At 42.2% G+C, this 25,476-nt stretch overlaps 1 protein-coding gene across 7 annotated transcripts in view; it reads right to left on the bottom strand.

Moving 5' to 3' along the window:
- The window catches only part of SPTBN1 (spectrin beta, non-erythrocytic 1), a 138,852-nt gene that overhangs the window by 61,796 nt on the left and 51,580 nt on the right, over positions 1-25,476 (bottom strand). Inside the window, exon 1 of one of the 7 annotated variants that reach the window (XM_054818943.1) lies at positions 14,636-15,255. The exons of the other annotated variants lie outside the window; for them this stretch is intronic. Coding sequence (XP_054674918.1) covers positions 14,636-14,744 — 109 coding nt within the window. The 5' untranslated portion in view covers positions 14,745-15,255. Of the gene's footprint in view, positions 1-14,635; positions 15,256-25,476 lie in introns of those variants that run through there. 7 annotated transcript variants of the gene reach the window in all.

The following is a 25,476-nucleotide window of genomic DNA, read 5'->3' on the forward strand; positions in this document are numbered from 1 at the left end:
TAACTCTTCTAGGTGCTGCTTTTGGAAACATTTACACCCATCTTCAGCTTTACACACCACCCTCTGCCCCGGTTTCAACAGAACCACTCACATTACTGAAGTTTATGAGAAAAACGTTAAAGAGGACCAAGCCTGATCTCCGAAATGTATTTCAAGAAAGATGTTACAAAAACATTTTTACAGCAAAATGGCAAAAGTACAGTTGAATAAAGGAATAAATTTGTGGCCTAATGAGCGTGCAGTATAGAGCTCAAATGGATCTCCTTTTAAAACCAGCATGAAAAATACCTCAGTGTTGTCAGCATTTAGCACAGAAGGACACAAATGCCTTATGGCTGATTTGATGTCAGCGGTTTACACTTGTTGCCATTTTTTCCCTTCGCGTAACAGACCAATCACTTAATGAAAAGGAGCATGGAAAAAGCATCGGCCCATCCCAGGACACTGACTGTGAAATTCCCAGAGAAGAACAATGAAAACCTGAGGTCACTGCACTATTTCAAGTACACACAATCTTGTGGGGTCTTTGCAGTTTCCTTTAAAAAACATTATGAGCATAATGAAGGGAAGTGCCAGGGGGGGTTTCGTGGGGGGAGAAGCACTGTTTTTCCATAGTTGCCCAAACCACTGTCTGATTAGGAGTGTTAGCAAGGGTGACAGCAAGGCTTGGCACAGGCAGAGAACATGCCAGGTACTCCATTACAGAAGGTCCATCTTAACTTCTTCCCGCGTTCAGCAAACCCAGCAGACTGAAAGAGTTTTACAGTGGATTCCCACTTGCCTATAGGAGGAAAAACAAGTGTAGGAAGGAGGAGAGCGGTTTGGGGTTTTTTATGATTTCTGTTGTTTTCTTTTTCTTTTCAGCACTCCTCCCTCTTTGCAGCTGCAGGTAACGCAACAGTTCTCACACAAGACTACTAGCAATCTACTATTTCTACAATCCAACTATGTAACCAGATTGGGATCCTCCTTATCTAGGTATTTGGAAACATGAAATGGTAACTGTTAAACAGAGATGAGTCAGTACGGGATGGGCATCACGACACAGCATTCACCGTGAAGACAGAAAAATGGATGCAGAAACCCATCTTTTACGGAGCAAACTCAGGCACTGCGGACAGCTTACAGCAGTACACACCACCGGAGGAAGGAGACCTGCTGGTGATGCAAGGCTGGATGCAGCAAGGGAAATTCTGATGGGATATCAAGGAGAAAGCTGTCACCATGAGGGCGTTCAGAAACAAGATCCCTCACTGGTTGCGGGCTCTCCATCCTTAGGGGTATTCAAATCTCAACAGGACAAATCCCTAAGCACCGTAATCCAACATTGCAGTTGACCCTGCATTGAGCAGGTGTGTTGGACCAAATAAACTCCTCTTCTGACCCAAAGTATTCTGTGATTTTAACAGAACAGCTTAGACAAGGCTGGGCCAGAAGTCTGAACTGCCAGTACTCCTGTGGAATCCCACTGAGGGATTTCAGAGAGCTGTGGGATCTTTTCTTTCATCTGAGGCACAAGTTGAGACATCACATGGAGAGAAAAGTCAAAGCTGTGGTATGTTTTGACCATGCTTCTTAAAAACCTCATTGAAATCAGAAAGAAGAATAAAGAAATGCCAAACCTTTGTTGGGCTCATGTTTAAATCTAATTTCACTTTAATGACAGAAAAACATGAATAGAAAATAAATAAATCTATGATGAATGCATTAAATCTCAGTGCTAAGAGATGTTATCATTATAATTAATTGCTGTTAAATTGTAATTTTCATTATCACAGAAATATTTTAAATGGAAGAACATGTATTTAAACAACCACTGAGTTGATCAGGGATTAATAATAGCCGATTTCATAGCCTTGCTGAACAATGCGTTTAGTTCATCCAGTTTCCATGGTCACGCGACAATTTACTATTGTTAATTGCATGCTATATTGTAGAGTCAGACGCAGTCTGCTGTGCTGACAAGTTGCCAAATAGAAGCAGTAACACCACAGGTAAGCCAGGCCATGGCTCAGCAAGCCTGAGATCTAAGCTAAATCCCACAGGTGAAAGCTGAATAACAGCAATAAAAATATTGTAGATTACAATAAAAATTACTTGTATAACTGAAGGAGCCATGGTATTTATAACATGCAGTGATTTCTAAGAAGGGAGTTTTAAAAATGAATGAATTTTAATGAGATTTGAAACAAACTGCTAATAAGAAGAATTAAAGGAAAAATCCCTAATCTTCTCTGGCTCTAATCTGCAAACCCATCACGCAGAGCTCCAGCTGAAGTCCTGCAGTGGTTGTATTTTGAGCCTGGCAGAACTGGTGCCTTCACCTGTTAGCTTAAGAAAAGCACCAGAAAACTGAACCACAATGTAAACTAACACACACATTCCCATCAGTCACTCCGTATACTCAAGTTCTTTTTTTAAGAAATCTGTGTGGTATTTAAAAATAATAAATCTTTCTTTCCATGCCATCCCTGCTTTCTTGGGACTTCTGAGGTACAAACAAGTTGACACACATTCTAATTCCTCACCTCAAAATTTTCCTGCTGGTCTGTTTGATTCCAATCCAAAGGTCATTTAGTGATCTGCTTTTGTGGGACAGTGTGTCATGTTTAAGCAAATTCATTTTAGCCTTTGGAGTTATGCAAGAGTGGGGAAAAAAAGATACCTTTCCAGCACGGTGTTTCCTGCCCATGTAATAACTTTCAAAGCAGTACCAGAAAAAACCCCTTTGTTTGAAATTCTCAAAGATCTCTCTGAGATTTAAAAGGTGACGCAAATTTGAAGGAATTAGCTGGGTCAAATTATACTTTGAACACCTTAAATGTGTATCTTCAATCCAGAAACATCACTTGTTTTTCTAGTCTTAAAAGTGAACTTGTAAGTTGTACTGATTGTGCAATGCATTGACTACACAAACTGAAAAGCCTTACCTGGGTACAAAGGTGTGGCTTCTGTTAAAGTTATCCATGAGAGCTCCCAATAACTTACCTTCACTTACTTTCTTTAATTTTTATCACACTGAGAAAATTAAGTCCCAAACATCAGCTCTGCTTAATCAACAGAAGCACCCAAACACTCCTGATCAAAGTCATTTCACCGATGCCTTCTTAATCATGTTGCACGTGGGCTACATATTCCAGGCTTTCCCCTCCCTCAAAATGTGAAACAGTGTTGTTGGGTTTAAGAAAAAATAAAAAATAAAAAAACCTATGAAATATGCCAATTAAGTAAGGAAGCACAGAGCACAACAACTTCTGAAAGTTAAGTGTCTGATTAATGCTCCCAATTGCAATTAATGCAATATTAATGTCATTAAAAATAATTCAGGTATTGGTTAAGCACAGAACTATTGCACATTTGCCTTACATATGTGAACAGGCTCTTTGAACTAAGACTATTTCTGTGCTTATACCCATCTTACACTCCTTCATAGCCAAATCACACTGATACATGTGTGTACAAAGGCATGAAAATGCATTTATGGCCTCTTACACAGATTGTGTGCGCCTTATTTGTGTGTTCCTGAAGCCAGAGACATGACAACTCACTGATTTTCAGGTCTCCAAACTTACAGGCACATTTCAGCCTAACTCAAACACACAAGATGTTCACGCATAAGAGAAAGCTCCGTGAATATGCTTCTGAATATGCTGTCCACAGTGACCTGCCGCTGGTGCCAGGGAAACGTTTTCAAACTTGGCAACAGGAGCAAAAACAGAAAGGAGAGCTGACTTATGTAGCACAGAAAACAAAAGGTGTTCTGGCATTAGGTAGGTCCCAAAGTTACACTTGAAAACTGCTAGGAACTGGTTGGGATCGGCCGCACTTACAGAGAACTGGAGGAGAGTAAAGGACAGCCCCGTACCCAGCCCACTGAAACACCACTCTCAGATCAGTCATTTTAGTCATTCAGGGAAAATGGAGGGGGAGAAGTCGCCGCTCAGCTGCTGCTTTATTCTGTGCTGGTCCCAGCCCTGCCATCCCCAGCCTAGAGCCAGTGCAGAACTACGGTCCATCCCTATGGAGGATGCCACTGTCAGAACATGCTGCACGGCTCAAGATTTTACACATTAGGCGTCCTTTAAGCATTATCTGTTCTCCAGGACAACTTGCGACTCCTTTTATTTAGGAAAAAAGTATCCACAGCGAGGAACTGGCTGGAACACAGCTGGCCCCAGGCACAGCATCTTTCAAGTTACACAGAGCATCATTAGCATCAACGTGCTGGCAAGTATCAGTGCAACTTGCCTGTTAAGAGCAAATGTTCCAGTAAATAAAGATTTGTACCATGGGGATTTTATAATACCCTATCAGGCATCATTATTAACATACTTATTTTGGGGGCAAGACAGAGAAAGGATTTAATAATATGTCACAGCAGTGGATTTATGGAAAAAATGTGCCATAACTCCCGTGTCTCGCTCTGTGAGTTCCTTCCATAAGGACTTAGGCAATGGCTATGAGCAATCATGTCCAGATGCAACCAGCACATAATCCGCTATTAGAGGCTGCTGGATTATCAGCACACCTGTAAAAGTGACAGTGGCCAGGACGTCACCTAGGGAACAGTCAGGAAATTGTCTACAGGCATTGCCAACTTTCTAAAACAACTTCCTTGAGCTAGAAGTGAAGCACACCTTCCCGTTACCAGGTGAGGCCATGAGGATGAAATGCAACTCACACACGCAGAGAGGGAATGGGGTACAATTCACCTGTGGAAGGCAAATACAGTTCCCACAGCTAAAATAGTTCCTGACACTTAAGAGTCTCAATCCAATTAGACTTCACCCACTTGAACAAAGAACCGCCACGTACCCTGTGGCTTTTGTCAGCACCTCCAGCCCCAGTGCGCAGGGGCACAGCACAGCCCCCTCGGCACAGGGGCTGAGAGTGGGTGCACTCCCCTGCACTGTGGGTGCAGACACTGCCCTCCCAAGGAATTACTTTTATTTAAACAACATGACACACTGAGCATTTAAAGGTAGTGTGAACCCAAATTATCAAACTCCCCATGCGTGCGAATAACCGAAAGGTCAGGAGTTCAGAACACAACCAACATCTGATGTTTCTAGACACCTCCCCTATTTATTCAGAGCCTTATTTGATTGCCATTCCATAATGGCTATTACTCATGTTAAATTGCCATCAAAGTACAGTCACATCCGCAATTTCAGTCTCTTTCATTATCTTGCCAGACAACCTGGAAAAGCTGAAGAGAGGAACACACCCTGAAAAAAAATGGCTGTTGCACTACCAGAGTAAGTCTAGTGTCCCTGGAAATAACTGTGAAAAGATACTAAACTAGATGCAGAATTAATTATTGCCCAAGGCAAACATTAGTTGACTACAGATGAGACAGCCATGTTTCACTTTCCCTTTGTCCTGGAATCAAACTGTAATCAGATCATATTTTCAAAAACTGGAAACACTGTCTGGACAAAATGAACACAAAGAACTGGACTTTGCGGAGTTTCTTTTGGAAGGAGAGGGCTGAACCCAACATACGGTATCAGTGCAGAGAAGGTGGAACCAAAGAGGAGTTGTTATTTGAGAAGAATGAAGGAGCAGGCCTGAATTTGAGAGAAAACCCCACGAGGGAGTCCCTGGGCACTGTACTGTTGTGCAGTTTCATTGCCTTTAGTGGGGCTGCCTCCGTTTAGATTATCTGAGAAGTGGGCTCTGCATATTGGCTGATTTTCTGAAGAGTTTGCCACACCACTGAGATAAATTTAGGTATCTTTATTAAACCATAGGGGGGGTTTTTCCAAGAAAAATCTGGGCAGCCAGCACTTATTTTGTTCAGATAAACCCTTAAATCACTTTGTAACAACACAGTGTTTTGTTTAATCTTTGCAGGCATAAGGTCACCCCTTGCCTGTGATTAGAGTGCTGTGGTAATACAGATCATTTTTGTACCTTGCCACCATGCTTTCTTCACTGTCTCTTTGGTATGTAATTCTCCAGCTATTCTACCTGAAAACTCAGTTCTGATAGAACTAAAATAGACAAGACAACTTAAAGAAACCAACCCCAAAATCAAAACAATCCTCAGAAACATAACCAAGGCAGAGATGTTTGCAGTCTCTGCAAGGGACAACAAATATGACTCCTGTGCAATGCCATTTGGGATGATACTTTTTGTTTGCTAACACAGGAAGTATTCAAAACCTGCAAATGAGAAATCACATTTGTGATTTCCTGCCCCCACCCGACAACCTTAATACAGTTTTACTAAAAAGAGTGCAGGATTGTACATCCTACCGGTTACACAGCCAACAGAAAACTGACCCTGTCTGGTGTAAATTTGTCATGTACATGTAATTGGGCCTGTGCTTTCAAGAGTTCCAGCTCCTATTTTTTATGACCAAACCAAACTTGACTGAACATGGAATTATCTGCATTTCCAGTTACCTCGTGAAAAGGCCACTTGGTAATGCCACATCTTTCACAAGACCTCGGAAAAGCCACAAATGTGGGCCCTAGACTGTGCCACAGTGACTGCCTGCGCCTCTGCTTAACTGTACCGTTCCCCTCAAAAACGGAAGGGCCTTTTTCTTTAAGCTTCTTTCTAAGTGAAACAGTGGGGCATTCAGCACGGCTACGAGACTGGTTAATATTAGTTTGGCTACAGTAGTTCTCTTTCAACAAAGGAGGCTCTCAGCCCGGGATACGCTCATTCTAGCAGCAAGTGTACAAGGTCTTTTGTGTTAACGTGGGCTCTCCTGGCCATTGCGACCTCAGACTCCACATCAAAAGTCACAAGCATGAGTGGTCACCATCCCTCTTGTCCCTTCTCCTCTGAAACAAATGCAAGGATTCAGCTATATGCGTTTTTAGGAGCAGCAAGCAATATTTTAGGCTCCCATGCCCTCCTTAATTACATTCAGGCTATCATGAAGGACAGTAGGGGCAGAATTACTTTGGGTGCTATGTTAAGGATGTGAATGAAACTATGTGCTCAAGGCTGAGTTAAGAGTAAGGCTCTCCTCCCCAAAGCACCCGTGATCCCATCAGGCACGGTATCTTCTGCGTCTGCACGCCAGGCCACCACCACCACCTTCTTGTACTGAATTTCAGAACTGCCAGAATGCAGGGTAATCCACGAGTTTCCTACTCTCTCCACAAATGACCCTTCACTCTGAAAGGACTAATTTTGAGGTGGGAGGGGAGTTGTTTGCCTAATACCTATAAAATTTTTGGAGTCGTTACGTCACTTCACTTGGACACTGGGAAAAGGACTGTTACCTGCCAGCCCCAGATATAAGTTTCCAAATGAAATTCCAGATTTGATTTCTTGTGGGAAGAGCAAAATAGATTCTAAACCACCTTAATTATTTTATTCTATCTCCTTCACCATAGCTTTTAAAGTTAACGGAGACCAATTCTCAATATTTGCCTTAACAGTTTTCCCAAACCTGTCTATTCGATGAAAATAAATCATTTTCACGTAAGGAAAAAATATGCCATTGTCATACCTTGCTACTTAAAAGCTGATACTTAATACTTCTCAATTCAACTTAAACAGGAACAAAAAGACCTTCAGAGCTGTTAGTAATCAAATACTCTTTCAGTGAATTCTTACATGAAATTCAGACTCCGAGCAGAAGAGGTGCACCTACCAAACCCCACATCCTGCACTGAGATATCACAGGGGAGAAGTTTAGTACAGAGAATAGGACATGTGGATTTTGTGAATCGCGTTGCAAATCTCTAATTTGATTTCCTTCACCATTTCTCCTTAGCTTAGGTAGCATTTCATCCACTTTAATAGTCAAAGCATGCACCCAACAGAAAACAGAAAGATGAAAGAAAAGAAGAAAAAGGAGGAAATCACAAAACGGATTTGAGAAAGAACTCAGGAATGAAAGCCTACCATTGTTCTGGCTTTTTATCACCGCTTTCATCTCTGCCCATAGTCTTTTTTATTGCCCCACTTTCCACAGAAGGTAATGGCAAAACCCACAATCAATTTGAATAGGGCTCTTGGATAGGAAAAATATTTGGAATAGGAGCCTGTACTCCTACGCGGTGACAACACACCTACGAGACATTGGGATGGGCTGCGGCATTTTGCTTGAGACATCCAATGCAGAAACACAAAAGGGCCAGTTCCTGTGCTAGCACAAATGCCTGCACTTCCAGACTCCCAGAGCTACAGGGATTTACACCAGTTCAGAACATCACACAAATCATTTCACTGTTCTAACTCCGGCCACAAATCACCCCCAAGGTATTCAAAATACCTTACTGTCCGATGTGAAAATATCTGCTTACAAACTTTACTTCACAATTTCAGAGCCGCAGAAAGTACCCCAGAATCGCCCCTTTTTAAACAATATTAGGCTCCAGAGCCTAGAGATTTCTGTTTAAGTTTCTTATACACACAGTTTAAAAAACAAATATTACAAACATTAAATAGAAACTGAAAAGAACAGGCTACAAAAAACCTGAGGCAACAGCCCAGAGTTGTGAATTTTCACAGTTATTTCAGTGTGGAGCCAAATCCAAACGTTTACTTTTTCAACTGTATCAACACTGACCATAGTAGCAGAAATACCTTATCCTGTGCGCTTTTAACTTGTCTTCTGTATTGTCACAAGTACCAAAACCCATAACCAGAACAGGTAAATTTCTGGAAATTATGAAGACATAAAGGAAATTTCAGAGCTTTTTGAAAGAAAAAGCAGGAATTTGGGACAAAATGTTGTCTTTGGTAGCTATGGGATTACAAAAATCTGGTTTATTTCTCTAACAATGAGAAATTTCTTAGTCCTCATTTAATCTTGAGCCATGGTAACAGTTTATCTAGCAGTAAAGATGGAGCTGCCATCTAAAACCGGGGAAAATACAAAATAATGTTAGACTTTATTCTTCACTGTTCATTTGGAAAGTAAGTCTTTCACAAGAACGTTCTGTTACATTTTCCTCAAAATCTCATATTTAGTTTTATGTTTGGTTTTTGGTTTTGTTTTTTTTTAAATATCAGGATTGGGAGAGAATGGGAGTGAAAGGTTTGAATGGTTTTTTTAAAGGTCCTGGTTGTTTTTGAAGTTTATCCTTCACAGACAAAACTATTCCAGAACCTTCTGCAAAACCTTGTTCCATGGGTTTGCTATACATCATCTAGGCAAAAATTTAAGAAGTGTGGAGGCAAAGTTAGATAGTTTATGTGCAATAAAATTAACAGGCAACATATGTGGTCACTGAAACATAGCTTTCACCATCAGCCCCTGTCAGAAGGAAGGGCATGAAATGCAGATTCCCTGTCTCCTGCTGCAATATTTAGGAATAAATAACAGTATCTGTGTGTCATTCCACAATTTCTACAATGTAATTGTAGACTTTTATTTGTGGAAAGGGCAGAAATGATAAGGCCTGCATCAGTTCTGTGATACAAGGGGATATGCAAAGACTTGAAATCCGACCAGTTGGTTTTATGAGTAGACAAATACAAGTCCTAGCAAGTGATTTGCTACAAATGTCCATTTTAATGAAGAACCTGGACATATTAGTTACAACACTTACCCAGTCATTTCCTCAAAGTTAAATCCCTAAATTATACACTCAATTAGTTGGGAAGATCGCTTTTATAACCTGCACATTTTAAATATTTCTAGCCAGAGAAGACTTTCACCAATATTCAGCTACCATCTTTGTTTCAGATAGCAAAAATGCCCTAAAACTGAGCCTAGCATTCAGATATATCTGAAGGAATCTTTAAATTGGAAATAAGGGCCCAGTTACCACAGCAATGCACATTCAAAACACTGCATTTGAGAGCACTTAAAAACTCTTTGCAAATCTGACAGGGCTTCCAACCATGTAGCTTGTGCTCATGTGTTCACCAAAACCAGAAGACTGAAGTATGCTCTGACACATGCAGGCTTTGGAACGGTTGCAGACAGCAGAAAATGAAGCAAAATTTGCCACAGGAACATGAATATATTTGCAACTTCAGTGGATCTGAGAGGGTGTTAAAAAAAAAAAAAGTCCATGTAAACCAGACACATTTAATCTGAAATGAAATTCCACCTTCCCCCATCTCAACTTTAGCAGAAATTACCATGACAAGAAATGCCAGTGACCAATTTGGTAGACAAAGTAGGATGTCCTTCAGTTCACTAATCACCGCCTGTAGCTATGCAGGTCACTGCTCGCAAGAAACTGAAATCCTTTAAAAGGTAAATCTTGCAACAAGAAAAACAGCTGTTGAAACTGTCTTTTCAAAGGGCAGCCACGTAACTTCAGAGGATCCTAGGTGCAGCAGCAGATCTCCCTGCCCTAGTGCAGGACGGTACTTCAACTCCTGCAAACTTGTCAGTTCACAGTGGGAGCTCCCTGCTTATCCCTGGGCAAAGGCAGGAATTTGGGGATAAGATTTTCTTGCAGGAAAAGCTGCTTCAGAATAGAAAACCAGGAACATTTTCCTGCTGTTCTGCAGCTCGGATGGGAACCAATCTATGCATACAGATCCCTGTATTATTGAAGCCGATTATCATTGACCACTTAAAAATAGAAACTGCGTGTGTGTCTTTCTACGCCAAACTGGAACCCAGACCAAACCTACTCGAGTCATTGCAGATCAAAGAGCTCCCCTGCTGAAGGGCACTGCTATCAGAGCAAGGTTTGTTGCCCCAGACACCTAAGATACTCATACAATTGCATTTTGTTTCCTTGTGCAGGTAGTGCTGTGTAGCCACAGTCAGTCTTTCATCCCGTGAAAAAGAGTTTAGAATTGATCTAAAGCCGGCTTAAACACCTCTGACGGGAAAGACAGCTCACCTTTCCCTACAGGCTTATTCCAGTGGTCACTACGCTAGGCGTCAAGTTTTGCAAACCATACTATTTCTAACATGGCTCAAAAGCAGTAATAAAATAAAAGCACCTCCACCCAGGCAGCCTGGTCACCAAAACACATCAGGTTCCCACTAAAAATGAACAATTGCCAACCTGAAATGCAACACTGAAAAAAATATACAAAATCAAAATGTACTGCAAAGCAGGGTACATGACAGAGCTCCTTTGAAAGCTGGCTTTCCTCTGGGGATTTATCAGGAGCGCAAATCTGGCCCAACCCCACTCCCCAGGATTTTACATTTGCAATTACCACTGGAGATTTCACACCTAGGGCACAGCCTTAGAGCTGAGACCCAACTTTCCAATTACACTGCGGGAGCTGATAAAGTCACGAAGCTACTGAAGGCCAGAAATGTTAATAAATACCACACTGTCCTGTTAACCAGGTGGGAAGGAGCCAGTGAGCAGTGATGATAGCTGCTCTGTGGGACTGACACTCGCTGGCCTTTGCTGTGGAAGGCGATACAGCTGCAGGGATCTACTTCCAAATTCCTGACTTGCATTAACCTCTTCCTGCCAATTGGTTACAACTGTGCCAAGCCAACCCACAGGATCCTGCCAGTTAATGCAGCACAGGTGACAGCCTTGGTTTATAACTTATCTGGTTTGCTTTTTACTTAGTTCCTCAACTGAGCAGGACAAATTTTCTCCACTGACGTACCCTGCATAAGTTACATGGCAACAAGTTCTCCACAAACAAGTTTTGGGGTCCTGTCTTTACTTGCAGAGAGCTACTCCAGCCCTGGAACAGGATCCCTTTCTACTGAACAAGTGGCCATGAGAACCAAAACTCCACACCTAGGTTTAAGATGATAGCAACCACTGATACCATCTCTCACTTATCATTCCAGGACTGGGAGAACTAACCATAATAAGAACTTACCGAAACTTAATAAAGGAAACAGAACTTGCTAAAGCATTTTTTTCTCCACACCTGCACTGACATTCTCACAAGGACTGAGTATGCTAAACTCGGATTACCACACACAAGACTTCAGGGTTTCTTTTGACACAAAGACAGCCTTGATTCAGCCCCAGCAGTGACTTCTGCCACATCCTGCTTCACTCCGGCCCATCAACGTGAATGGGAGGTGGGATCTCCTGCAAGGTGATCCTTCCCGGGTGCAGAAGGAGCCAGCCTGGTCCCTTCAGAGGAGTCCCACAACTTGCACTGGCTTCACACCGGTGGGACAGGGCTGGAAAATCAGCTTTAATTGCTCCACCATCATCACCAAGTTGAACAACAGCTTCCCTACAATCATCACTGCAAGGCTGGCTCTTCTCTCCTCTCACATGAAGCTGCCAGTGCCAAACCTAACGTATCCGCTACACCTTAGGAAAGAGGTGATGAGAAAGAGTTATCCTCCAATCACTGCTGATTCATACTTCTGTTTCGTACAGGGCCCGAGTACTTGCTCTGTGTTATTTTAGTCAAAACAATAAGCTCCTAAGTGCTTTTTTTGCGGAAAACTCCCAATCTTCACTAGCTCTGAACAGTACCTTGCTATAATCTAGTGCAAAGCTGTTGATTCACATGAAAACTCCAGGAACTGTGAAAAATGAGGGGTAAATTTAGTGTGGGAAGAACACGAGTAGAGGCCACGGTAACCCTGCATGGTGCCCAGACTCGTGCTGCTCTAGAGAGCCAGAGGCAAGAGGGGTGGAAACAGTTATAAAGGAGGCAAATGCAAAAATAAAAAGGCAGGAAAGCTTCAAAAGGTACTTTTTACCAGAGACTGAAGAGGGTTTGAAACATACCTGCTAGTACTTGTTTGTACACCTCCACAGTCAAAAAGGTAAAACTGGTGATAAATTCATAATTTAAAAATATTACATATATTGGGGTCATCCTTGCTGGGTCTGAGCCCGGGTGCACTGAGCAATGCCCAGTACCACACAACACCCAATGCTTTCACCAGAGCCTTCTAGCAAGAGGACAGTAATCAGCCCAACATTTTACAACTACAAATTAATGGCTTTTTATATATTCTTCAAAGAGCCATTAATCCAAGGAAAGACACCTTCTGTGTCAGCAGAGTTAAACCACTCCCTTTACAGCACACAGTATTTTGTATGGTTATTTAGCATTTCATGGAATATCTAGTGCATAATTTAAAACATTTTCTGTACCTAAGCTCCAGCCTGAACATCATTAGCAGCACTATTTTTCAAGCCTGTCTACCTTCTCTGCAACAAGTCCCTCCTTACAATTGCAGGAGAATTCACTGCATTTTATCTCTTTTGTTAGAGGAAATTGTAGTACATTTACAGAGAGCATTGCAAATTTTTTTAAGTCAAGACAGTGCATTCCACTGAAGGGAAAACTCACTTTCTGTGCTTTCAACACTGCAGTCTGCTTTCCTCTTTCAATGTGATGTAAACACATAGATAATGGATTCCTGAAGCAGTGACCCTGAAAATGATAAAATCTGCCTTCTTTAGACTGCTAACTTAACCAGCAAAGAAAGAGGCGCAAGCCATTATTTTTTTCCCCGTGCCACAAATTTACCTCATTCTTTTTAAAGCAAGTACCACAGCCTAAGATCTGACAGATGTCCAAGATAAAGCCTCCAACGTATTCCCTCCTGTGCAAGTTCAGAGCCTGGATTTTCCATGCCTTGCCTGAGGAATGTCTATGTTGCCAGTGTTTAAGATGCTGTCATTTTTTCTTACTATATCCAGTACGCAGCCATTACTGTGAGCCAGTTTACAAGATAAACAAAGTACTATGAATGAAAGATTTTTTTTTTCCCCTCCCTCCTTAAGCCAACAAATATGAACGTTCTTTGCACTAACCAGGCTCTTCCTCCTTCTCTGACAGGAACCACAGGACCACACTTGTGGCACAGACCAGAGTAAAATAAGAAACATGCACAGAAGGGCTGAACTTCACTGCACTCAGACTGCTCTGGGATTATTTACGGAGTCACATGGATGTAGAGGAGGAGGACGTTTGGTTTTGGTTAAGAATTCTTTTTTTATTTTGAAACTGCAATGCCAGAGTTCATTCATACTCAGGACATGCCTTACACAGGGAAACAGCAGAGCTTGTTTTACCCTGTCTGAGGCAGAGAGATGCTGGGTACAATCCTCCTCCGCCACGCTGCTAGTAATCTGTTGGAGGCCTACCCACTCCCCACGACCATCCCCCAGAAGAAATGTCTGTTTTCTCACACAGATAGAGAATTTAATGGGAAGACATTAAAGGACATTCTCTCTCTCTAAAAGTAGAGTAATACAAAATGAAGAAAATTCGGAACGTTAAACTACACAAATGCTTTCTCTCTCGGAGATCTTCTACAACCTGAGCAAACTAATTTGTTTGGCAATTACGCAACTATTCTCCGTTTGAAGAAGTTAAGCCACCCGCCTTTACAGGAGGTACACAGGGAGTTAGAAAGGGCTCTCGCACTGCAAACTGCACCCAAACAAAGCTAGGATTTTTACGATTAATTTCCAGAGTTACGACTGTATTTTATTTAAGGACAAAATAAATAGACTGCTTCCTCACTTTCCCCCTTATTGTCCTAAGCGACTTGGTCTGGGTTAGCCCTCATCCGTAATGCTGAGTGGCTCAGAACACTGCGTAAGACTGAGGACACCTTCAGAGAGATAAAAGCCACGCAGTATCTCTTAAAAGAACACAAAGCATTTTCCTAAAGCACCACTTTTGGCCTCTCTCATTAACACTTTGATGCAACGAGAACAAGTCCAGACTAACATGTTTACAGGGATCATATCATAGCAACACCTACAAAAAAAACCAGCATGGGCTTACCTTGTAACTGCTTGAATCTTCCTTCTAACTGATTATAGTTATACGGCACCTGAGCTGCATATCCTGGGGACAACGGCCCAGGCATACTGGTTGATTTTTGTAATTCCATTTACAGGTAACACAGGGATACGATGAACTGCAGCATAAAGGCACCACAGGTTTCTCTACCACACATCCAAGTAAATCCCAGCTTCCTCAGTAGTTTGGCTTCAGTCCCTAGAGAAAATGCTTTCACTGAGCCCTAATTAAATAACAGCTTCGGTTCAAAATCCAGCAGTGTGGGTTGGCGGTGAGTTGTCTGTAACAGATTCAAACTTAAAGCACCACGAGGGTTTTTTTGGTGGTTTTTTTTTCCCCTGCTCCACTACAGGCAACTCTCAAGTGCTCGAATCTGGTTTCAAATGCTTGCCTGGCTCTGGCGAAACGAAATCAAATAAAAAGCCTGCAATTCAGCCCAAAGTAAAAGCAGCATGGAGCCACGCGCTGCCGTCCTTGCCAGTGCTTCCAGGAGCCGCGCACACCTCAGACCTTTCTGCTGGTTTGTAATATAATCAGCAGCCGCCCGGGTGCAGGCTGATGTCACTTGATTACCATACAGCACCATGGAGGAAACGAAGGCTGTACCAAGGGCGAAGGGGCGGCGGAGCCGGGGAAGAGCTGGATGGCTCATGCAATGCTGCAGCAAGTTCTTCCGCTGGGTGCAGCCCGCACCGCCCTGAGCCCCGGGAGGAGAGGCGGCAGCAGGGACCCCAGCCCTCCGCTCCCAACGCGCCGCCGGGGCCACAGCAGACGGTGGTATCTTCCTGAACAAAGCTGGTGGAATTACAATCTTTTGTTAAGAGCCTCATGTAACGGAAAAGTCTCAGATTACTATCACATGAAAAGGAGGGCACTTTATTTATCTGCAAGACTGTTCACTTGAAAAAGTAACACACACACACACAGAGCAGCACTCATTCGGTATTTAGCAACAGGCGAGGAGAGGAGGCAGAAAGATGTACGCTCTAGCACACTGAGAACAAACAAAAGCTGTGTGCAAAGATTTTTTCAACAGGCAATTCCAGTTGCTTAATTTTATGTTACTTGTTGATATGGAGGATTTTGACATCTCCTATGTATGTGGCTCCTTGCCCATTTATCAGCACACTGGGTATTACTACAAGATTAATGGTTGTCTGGGCTATGCACTGGAGGGGGAGGGCTGTAATGTAAATAAGGATGCCTTGCCTCTCGTTGGCACCTTAATACCCTCCTGTAACATAAATGTGCCCAAGAGCAGCAGCAGGGCTAGGTACTAGAAGTCAGTTCCTGCAGATGGTGTTAGAGAGAGGATGTCAGTTTTCCCTCAGGGGCATGAGCTCCTGGCCCTCCCTTAAGTGAAATTAAAAGGTCAATTCCACATCTTCTCAGTATGGAGCATTTGCCTGTTCATTTTTAAAACTGCCGATAAACTTCACATAAATGTTTACTCCTTTTTTCTTCTCTTGCATTTCCAAATTCCTTTCCAATGGAATCCATGTTCTCTTCTCCTCCCACTCCATCCCCTCATTAAACATTTCAAAATGTTGCCTTTGTTTTGATACTGTCCTTTCACAAGTTTTTAGTCATACAGTGATTTATGCGAGGACAATTTCTGTGGGAGAAGCTCAGTCCAGCCCCACTGACTCGTTGCAGCCCTAGCTCCTGCTAGGCATAAGGTGGAAACTCAACTAGCCGATACCAACACAGCGGGGAACAAATATGCAAGAAGTCCAACCACGAACACTGCTAATTTAGGGGGAAGTGATGGAAGTCAACACTTCTCAACTGCAGCTGGGGTTTCCAAAAACACATGGACTGTTGAAAATGCCTGGCACATTGCTCCCGAGGCCATAAATATACTTAAAATATTTATGGCTTTTAACTACAGTGTTTTACTTAAAACAACAACATAGCCCTAGCCCAGAGTTGCTTATTATATTGATACAGAAGGGCTTTTACTAGCATATTTCAGTGAAGCCCTTTCTATCAATATAGTTGTATTTACACAAGACTTTTGGTACTACAGCAGACCTCAAGTAGCACCTAAAGCATTTTTGAAAGTTGGCCTTCAATCTGTTCAGCACTACCTACACTTGTGCCACCAAAGACTATTCAGCTGCCCAAGACAGATTTTACAGCGTCGGGGAAGAAAGTGACCGTCCGCAGGGGCAGCTAGAACACGGCGGGGACCAAGGCACTGCAGGCTTGTGCCCTGAAAACACATCTGCAAGGCAAAAGGGGGACCTGAGGAAGCACCTGCGCTTGTCGCTGAGGCAGGCAGGATGCTGCTCTCTGACAACAATGCGCTGATGTGGCACAGCCAGTCCCCCATTCCTGCTAAACCTTTCCCTGATAATCTCTGTACGGCCAGCTGTCCCTCCAGCACGCAGGGACCCACACGCTGTGGTTGCAACCGTGGGATTTCCAGGCTGGGGTGGGAGGGAAGAAGGGCAATGCAAAAATACGAAAGCCTCCAAAATTTACAGCAACAGAGCTCAGTAAACTGAGCTGTTAATATACAAACGCGAACTCCTCCAAAGCTCAAGGAGCATGTTTTACCCAGCACACAAGTACAGGCTTATTTCCGTCACAACATTTTTTTTCCTGCAGCTTTCTACCAACGGCAGCTTTTGCCTGCGATGCCTGACCTATGTTATAATTAAACGAAACCCGTCCCCTCGAGAGCAGGCAGGCAGCCAGGCCCTACCTGCAGGCATATCAGCTCATTACTGTCCCACCTTGAGCAAACAGGTGTTGCTATGTGAGCTCAGAAGGTAAAACTAAAGTCCAAGTGACTGACATGGGAGCTGCAGCATTTTTAACACCATGAAGGCCGCAAGTCAGGAGCCAGGAACTCTTCCCCAGCTGAAAGCTTTCCCAAAACCTTTGGCAGACGATACACTAATGCACGTGGTCATTATTAAAAATATTAAAAGTAAAATATTACAAAAGCAAAACATTAAAACCTAATCATTTGGCTTTGACCTATACAAAACACAGACCAGCTTCCCCCCTCATCATAAAACATTCGCGCCACATACACGAATTTACACTTCATATTGTCCCCTGTGGGACAACTGAATCTGGTAAGCTGAAGATTCCCAAGCAATAGTGAACAAAAGTTGGGGTTTGAGGGGGTTTTTGTCCATTTCCCCCCTCTGTACCCCCCAATTCTGGCCTGCCCAGTAGCACTAAATGCTACCTTAAAAAGAGAAGGAATTGCAGCAGGAATGGAGCAGTACAAGCTACACAGCGAGTAGGGGAAAAGCTAAAGGACAAGGGAAGAATCTCTTTGAACTGAGCTTACATTGTTCAAGGTTTGAAGAACAGAGACACAAGACCCTAACACATTGTGGAGAACTCGGCAGCACTCGTGAAATTCTGACCTCATTTTAGCTGCCATCCAGGTTGGAATCAGGGCTGAACAACAGGTCCCCGAGCAACAGATGCGACAGACGTGGTTAATGATGGTATCAGCTCCTGGGGATGGCCCCGATGGCCAGGTGCTGCTGACTCATCTGCCAAAGCATTACTGCTGCTTTACTGGGCCCCTGCTGTACATTTTGAAGGCTCCACTTCACCAGTTGGTGGTAATTCAGTAGAAAGAGCACAGCAAAATGGAGATCTGTCTGTATTTCTGAAACTCCACACCGTATGTAGCAAGGCTTCTTAAAAATTGGCATCCAGCTAGTTCCCATTTTTGAGTCACATCAATCCTAAAACACTCCTTTGCTGTTGACTCCAGATTAGTAAACTTGAGACCTGTTTACTGCCGCTGTGTAGCAATGTGTCAAATCAATTACAAGGTTCTCGCATGCAAAGCCCTTTTTTATACCTGGTTTTGACTCATTTTCTCTGTTTCTCTTTAACTGACATTACTAATTAGATAATACACCATGGAGGTGAATTAATGTTTTAAAGGCCATAGATAAGGTAACTTTTAGCACTGCTCCAAGTGTAACTTATCAAATCAACACAGCTTGAAATTGTCCATGATGTAATTCATCACTGATTACACTGTTGGAGAAAAATAATGGCCAAATCATATATTAAGTTTAGTACATCAGGGAGGGAGAGTGTTGCTGGGTTTTTTCCTCCCTCTAAATTTTGTTCTCAGTTTTCTCTCATGGCTGTGAAGTAATTTTTGCTTGCGTCCTTTGAATTGTAGCCCTCCTATAGTACTCGACTGGTAATGAAGGTTTGCATTGTTTGTGTACTTGTTAAGAGTTATTAAAGAAAAACACAAATGATTATCCACTTAACCATAATGCAAAATGTGACTTGGTTGACATGATTAGAGCTTTGCAAAGCCTCAAGGAGAACAAGAGGTTGACTACAGTAATAGTGTGACTGTAGAAGTAACATCTGGAGGCAGGTGCTTACCCCAGAACAGAAAAGAATCTGTCCCGGGATCTGTCTTTATATGGTTATGAAAATTGCTGCTGAAGTGAACTGGCTCCTACCACAAAGGAAAAAACTAATGTTTCTAAGGAAAAAACTAATGTTAGACCTAGCAAAATTACCATCCAAATCCGTAATCATCAATGGTTCTAAGATTGAACAGAACTATCACTTTTCTCAGCCAAAAGAAATCCCTTTAGAAAAATCTTAGCATAATCTCAAAACAAGTATAGATGAAAGACCCTCTAAGAAATTCCTGGCCAAGGATCCGGTCCGTAACTTGTGCAGAAGAGAAGTGGTAAGCCTGCAGCATTAAAATTACTGCACAGCCTCGCTAGAATTGGAACAGCTAGAAATTCCCTGGCAACCTCATCCATCCATCAATCTATACTATCTTCCACCAACAAAGTCAACCAATATGGGCCAGCTTTACTGGGTCAACGATGAAGATAGTACGTGTGGTGGACACAACGCTGAAAACAGGCCCACCCTCAAAATACATTCACATCATGCAGACGTGAAAAACCAAGAAAGCAATGCACAAAATGTTCCCTGGGTACCATAAAACAAATGCATGCTTTGTACTGTTGTGTTGTGAAAGAGAGACGCAATTTTACAACTCCACGAAGACAATTCTCTTCCTAATGGGAAGCAGAATGCACACCAGCGCTTACAATAATTAGGAATCTGGTTAATCATCACCCTTGTCTTTCCTCTCTGCTCTTATTTGCTCTTGTAAATTCTCTAGTTGGTGACTAACTAGAAAAAAAATTACAAGATAAAAAGGATGATTTATTAATCTCGAATGCCACAGAAATCACATAACATTTGCTCTTCTCCTGAAAGAGGCTAAAGTTCTTACATATCCCCTCAGCGCCACAGCTGAGAACTGAAAACTCGTAATCACGTTTGCCTTTCTTCACTCCTCTGCCGATACCCTCGTCTACACAGTAAAACCAGCATCTTTCCCTCTGTATGCAACAGAGTAAAGATGGGTTTGGCTGTGGATTGTTCTAGAATGTAATAGGAAATAGTTATTTTTAACATATTTGACAACTGGCATAACATTAATCCTGAAGGGTTACCTGTTTTCCCTCTAAGTTTTTATCTGAGATGCTGGAACACAGAGAGAAGCAGCCCACACACTGAGCAGAAATTAGCATGCCAACTTAATTACCTCTTCTGCAGGTATTAGTGGGAACAGAACCATTCATCTTATAAACCTGCCATTTCCTGAGCAACTGTCTTAGAAGACAGTGAAAAAAAATACTAACAAAACAAGAGATCTTCTCTTAAGTAACATTTCTATTTCACTAAGTATTTCGATTTTTCTGTTTAAAGGGAATTTTAGGTCAGTGGCAAATACCAAGGCATTTGGTCCTCCAAGTCCCTTCCAGATATATTCTCTGTGACTCATGTGGGCTTGGGAAAGCCAACACAATCAAAACGTAAGGGAAAGGGGCAGATTAAAAAGCAAGAGACAAGGATTTTTATCACAGAAGGGTCTGTTCACGTGTTCTCCTTTTGCCGCGTCCAGGTTGGCCTTCCAGCAGCTCCGGACACAAACCAGCTTTGGGCTCAAGACGAACCTGTAGGTCACAACGTCTGACACCAAAACGGCACAAAACCTTTGGGAATCTTTCCACAAATCAGGCCAGAATATCAATTTATTACTGAAACTGGGTCAGTTCCACCTGGTTTCGGGTTTCAGTTTACACAAGTCCCAGATTAACAGGAAAGTTGACATGACTTTTGTAACAGTGTGTCCTTGCTAACTGCAACAGTGGAACCCTGCCAGGAGAGCCCGCAGGAAGGAGCCACATGAGCCACTCGTGTTTGGAAGAAATCACGGTTTGTGTTGGTTTGGATTCCAGTCCAAAGGGGGTTTTCTGAACTGGACTGCTCCCGTACTCTGTCAACTCATCAAAGCAGGGAAGCCATCCCTGAAAAACTGTAACGACTACATTCACAGGTTTTGTTTGTGGCCCACGAAATGCACTTGGTTTGCTCCCCGACTTGGATGAATAACCCTTAAAAAGTCTATTAAAATCAAGCATGGTGCACAGGTACGCACTTAACATACCTGCTTTCTGTGAAATTTTGGCATGAAAACACGTCTTGATTTTCATCCAGAAAATCCTTTTTATGGGTTTTGATGTGCTTTTTTAGAAGCTGGAATTATTTTCATTGCCTCTCCCTCCTTCCTCTCCTCTATCAGAACTGCATCTATGTTTACGTATAGGAGAGAAAGAGATTCCCACCCTCCTTTTTCCTTTCTTCCTTTTGCACTGTTTTCTTTTTTTTTTTTCCAGTTTGACCATGAACACAGAAGATGCACTGTTGCTACACCATAATCACTCAGCCATGAAAATTCAATCTCCTGCTACTCCTAGCAAAATGGAAATTGGGTGAAAACAACAAGCAGAACACAATGATCTTTACAAATCTCCATAAACCAGAGTATTTATTTCTACTATTTCCCTTGCTTCACGTAGGTAGAACAGAAAGCATCTAAACTATATTAACATTCACAAATACATCCCAATTGTGACCAGCCACGTTCACACGTGGTCAGTTTAGGGAAAGGGAATAAAAAAGTACCTCTCCATTTTGCCAGTTCCATAACTGGAGGAGCTTGAGCCCCTAAATTAGAAACCTCTGAAGTTAATTGGGCTCCCTACAGAATTTTAGATCCTCTTATACCTAAGCAACAAAGTTCCCGAAAAGCCGAGGTGGTAAAGGCTTGCGCTGATCCTGGTTAGTTCATTCAAAATGAAAGAGAAGCAAAATCTTAGAAAAAAATTGTTGGAAGTATTAAAAAAAAAATACTAGATGCAGAAACATGAGCTGAAAGCCTCATTTTTAAAGCCAACATAAAAGAGTCATCTCTGTTTATTTTCAAAAACCTTCTTTCATCAAATCTCACACACAAAATTTCCCCATCTAGGAATTGCCTATCTCTGCAAAAAAATTTAGTGATCAATTGACGAGTACTAACTGTCCAAAACTTGTGAACTTATTATTCCTGAGCAAACCAGGAATTATATAAAAATTTCATTTTTATATAATGTATAGAATAAATGTAAGAATGTATTATATACTTATGTGTACAAATACTGTCCACGTCTGACACCCATCTGCCTTAAAGGCTTGATAACATTTAAAGGAAGGAAAACTTCAAAAAATGATCATAAGACATACACATACAAAGTGTATGTGTGTGCAAAAAAAAGGTAGTGTTTGCATTGCTCATTAGGAGAGTTCAAAACTGTTAGGAAGACTGCTAGAAACTAAAACCATGGAACTTGGAAATGGATTTTCATCATCCTCTCTACTTGCCTGTTCCCCATCCCTGTTCCCGTTCTTTTTGCCTCTTCCCCATCAAGGCAATTTGTCTCAAGGCAATCTGGGTTTATATCTCTCCAGGATATTACCTCAGATAAGAATCAAAGCTCTGATCCGAGAGAATGATTTCATCTCTAATCTTTGCCCATTAGAAGAGCTCCAAGGTTAACAGAAATTAGTAAACATTTTTTAATCCTGTATTGAATTTTGCTTTGCAGTATGCTCTGCTAGACATTATTTATACTTCAGGGAGTGCTTTCATGCAGTATCCAAGCAACAAATAGAAGAAAAATGCAAGGCACATTGCAGATTTGGCTGAATAAATAAAATAAATACAGAGACATTGCTAGTTAGATGCTAAAGACATGAGACGAGAACATTCTCTTCTGCATACGCATTTTTTGTGGAAAGACTTCTTTTAAATTGCAGGCTCATGAATAGGTTTTGAAATGCATCCACAGCCAAGCTCATCCCTGATACAGCTCATAATTTAAAAAAAAAAAAAAATTAAAATATCAGTATGTAGTTTCTATAAACAAGAAATTCTTTCCATTAAGATGACTCAGCAAACTATCTAAAGACAATCACATTATTTCAATGAAGGCTCCCGTGGTTCCTCTGTATTAAATATCCCTAAAACATTGATTCCAACAGCAAACAACATTGCAGTCTTCACGTTTCCCGTGATGGGCCACTCTGGGTCAGCTTCCCAGCTGTAAGTAAGCATGGTCTCACAGAAGCCAAGGGAGAATGCCAATTTATACCAGCTGACAATCTGGCTGGTAGGTCTCCTCGTAAACCACCAACTTCAGTGTGATTTTATCCCAGCTCTATTATTGTGCCTGGCTTCGCTCTCACTAACCACATGGAGGGTAACTCACAGTGAGTATTTTTCCTTTCCTTGAGCAGCTGGTGCAGCCAAAGCATTTTACTCCCCTTCACAAATCCTGCCCTGCCTCTCTCCCTGCCGGACTCGCCTGTCCCTGCTTCAGCTGATGCAGAATGCTGCATCTCACTCATCTCAGTGTTGTGGGCAGCCAAAAGCAGGTCCCCTTGTGCTTTACCGATGCCATGGTGATGAATGGGCGATGAAAACTAAAATAGACAGGAGAGCGCTGCACTGTGCCAGTCTGGGAATTAAGGCATAGTTCTCAGCTGAAATCAGCGCAAGGAAGGAAGCACACTACGAAAGTCAGCGCAGTGCCAATGGGCCTAATACCCAGGCATGATAAAGCAGATTTACCTGCTTTCAGGATTACCCTCATGCGTATCTCATTGGTAATATCCTAAAAGCAGATACGCATCTCCACGCATGCACACAGAGTCAGCACACATATATTAGTTTTCCATCTTCTTTCTCAAGGTACAGATGGCTTTTTATATTTAATCACTTCTTAACCACAGTACAGAATTCTCTTGTACCTTATTTTGCTAAATGACCGAATTGCTGTCCAAGCACAGAGTCAGCCCTTTGTGAATAAGGACTGGCATATGCCTGGAGTTCTCCACGAGAAGCTACGAGAAGCAGATATGGTACCTGTAGTCCAGCCCAGGAGCTTAACGCACAGGAATTCAAAGACCTAAAGATTGATCAATACAGGTTCATTTGCAGGCAAGATGCTGGGCTCTCCTGTGTACACGTCCAACTCAATATTGCTTAGTCTTGAAAGAATTTTATCACAGACGTAAAGTGACCATAGCTGTCAGACTTTCCAGAGTGGGGCTGCCAGCAACTGCTCCTACCCTGCTTCCTCCCCAAAGCAGCAAGAAGCATATTTTTCCAGCTCTGCTTGTCCTGGCTGAGCAATGTGTGCTGGATTATAGTTATTCACCAGGACACAATCACTTTCCTGCATCGCTGTGTTACGAAGGAATCATAAATACTATCCATGGACCAGACAAGCATGCATGATTCCAGAAAACTCCTAAGTTACACTCAGCAGTACTTTTGTTCAGAGGCTCAGGAAGCTACATTGGACCATGGATCTGGTGTCTAACCAGACTACAAAGAATCTGACTTACACCTCCATGTAGTTTGCACACTACTCGTTTGATTCTAAAGAGAAAGAGCAAACCCCCAAACTGTGCATAACGGATACCAAAAATCATGTTACTATAATAATGAGATACAAATTACCTCTGCACCAAATTACATTTTTGATGGGACATCATTGAATACGAGTTGTTCATGTTTACTTGAAAGTTATTTTATGTTCCGTACACATACGGGGACACTGTATGTCAATATTATTTATTGTCTGGCTTTTGCTATTTGCTATAGAAACAGTTCTCCACCAGCAACTTTAAAAGCGAACACGTTAATCAGCAGTGACAGACGGGCTAAGCTTTTTCTTGTTTTATGGTAAGAGCACTGTGTTCATCAGTAGTCACAGCCAGCACTGCAGGTGACATGCATAAGGACAGCAGCTTCTCTGCTGCCGTGCTCTCTCCCTTGATGCCTGCATGACACAGAACACACAAAATGATACTCCTGTTTTTAACAGCAGCCTCCCACAGATTCTGGTTAAGTACTGCGGCTTAGAAACTACAGCCGAGAAACTGTTCCAGAAGCAAAATTCAAAAGGAAAGCATTGGGCGAGGCTGACATTTGGAAAAGCTTTTGTTGAAATAATTCCATCAGCTTTTATCTGAGCAAAATAAGGTTTTTCAAAATAAGCCCTTCCGTGCTCACCTTAGTGAGTTTGCATGAGGCCTTTGGCCACTAAACAAGAACATGGGCTAACAACCAGCACTGCCATGCCAGTGCTGAGAAGATGCATCTGCAGTTTCACTGCTTTAAGGTTTTTATTTCTGTTTAGCGTCAAGTGAATCCTTCACATGCCCTTCAAACCTGACTTACAAGCATTGATATACTACTGAGTTCTCTTTCCCTAACCATTTGCATTAAAATTAGTGGACTGATTTTCAAGTCCCAGATAGCTCAAGGTACTGGATATTCATGAAATGTACCGCAAGAGATTATTCTCAGTATGCTCTTTCAAATATTCTCTTAAGCTCGAAATCGTGGTATTTTGTCCTTTTTTATTGACTTGAGACCTGAAACTTCATTCTGA

Source organism: Grus americana, chromosome 3 (assembly GCF_028858705.1).
Source record: "Grus americana isolate bGruAme1 chromosome 3, bGruAme1.mat, whole genome shotgun sequence".
NCBI classification, from domain to species: domain Eukaryota; kingdom Metazoa; phylum Chordata; class Aves; order Gruiformes; family Gruidae; genus Grus; species Grus americana.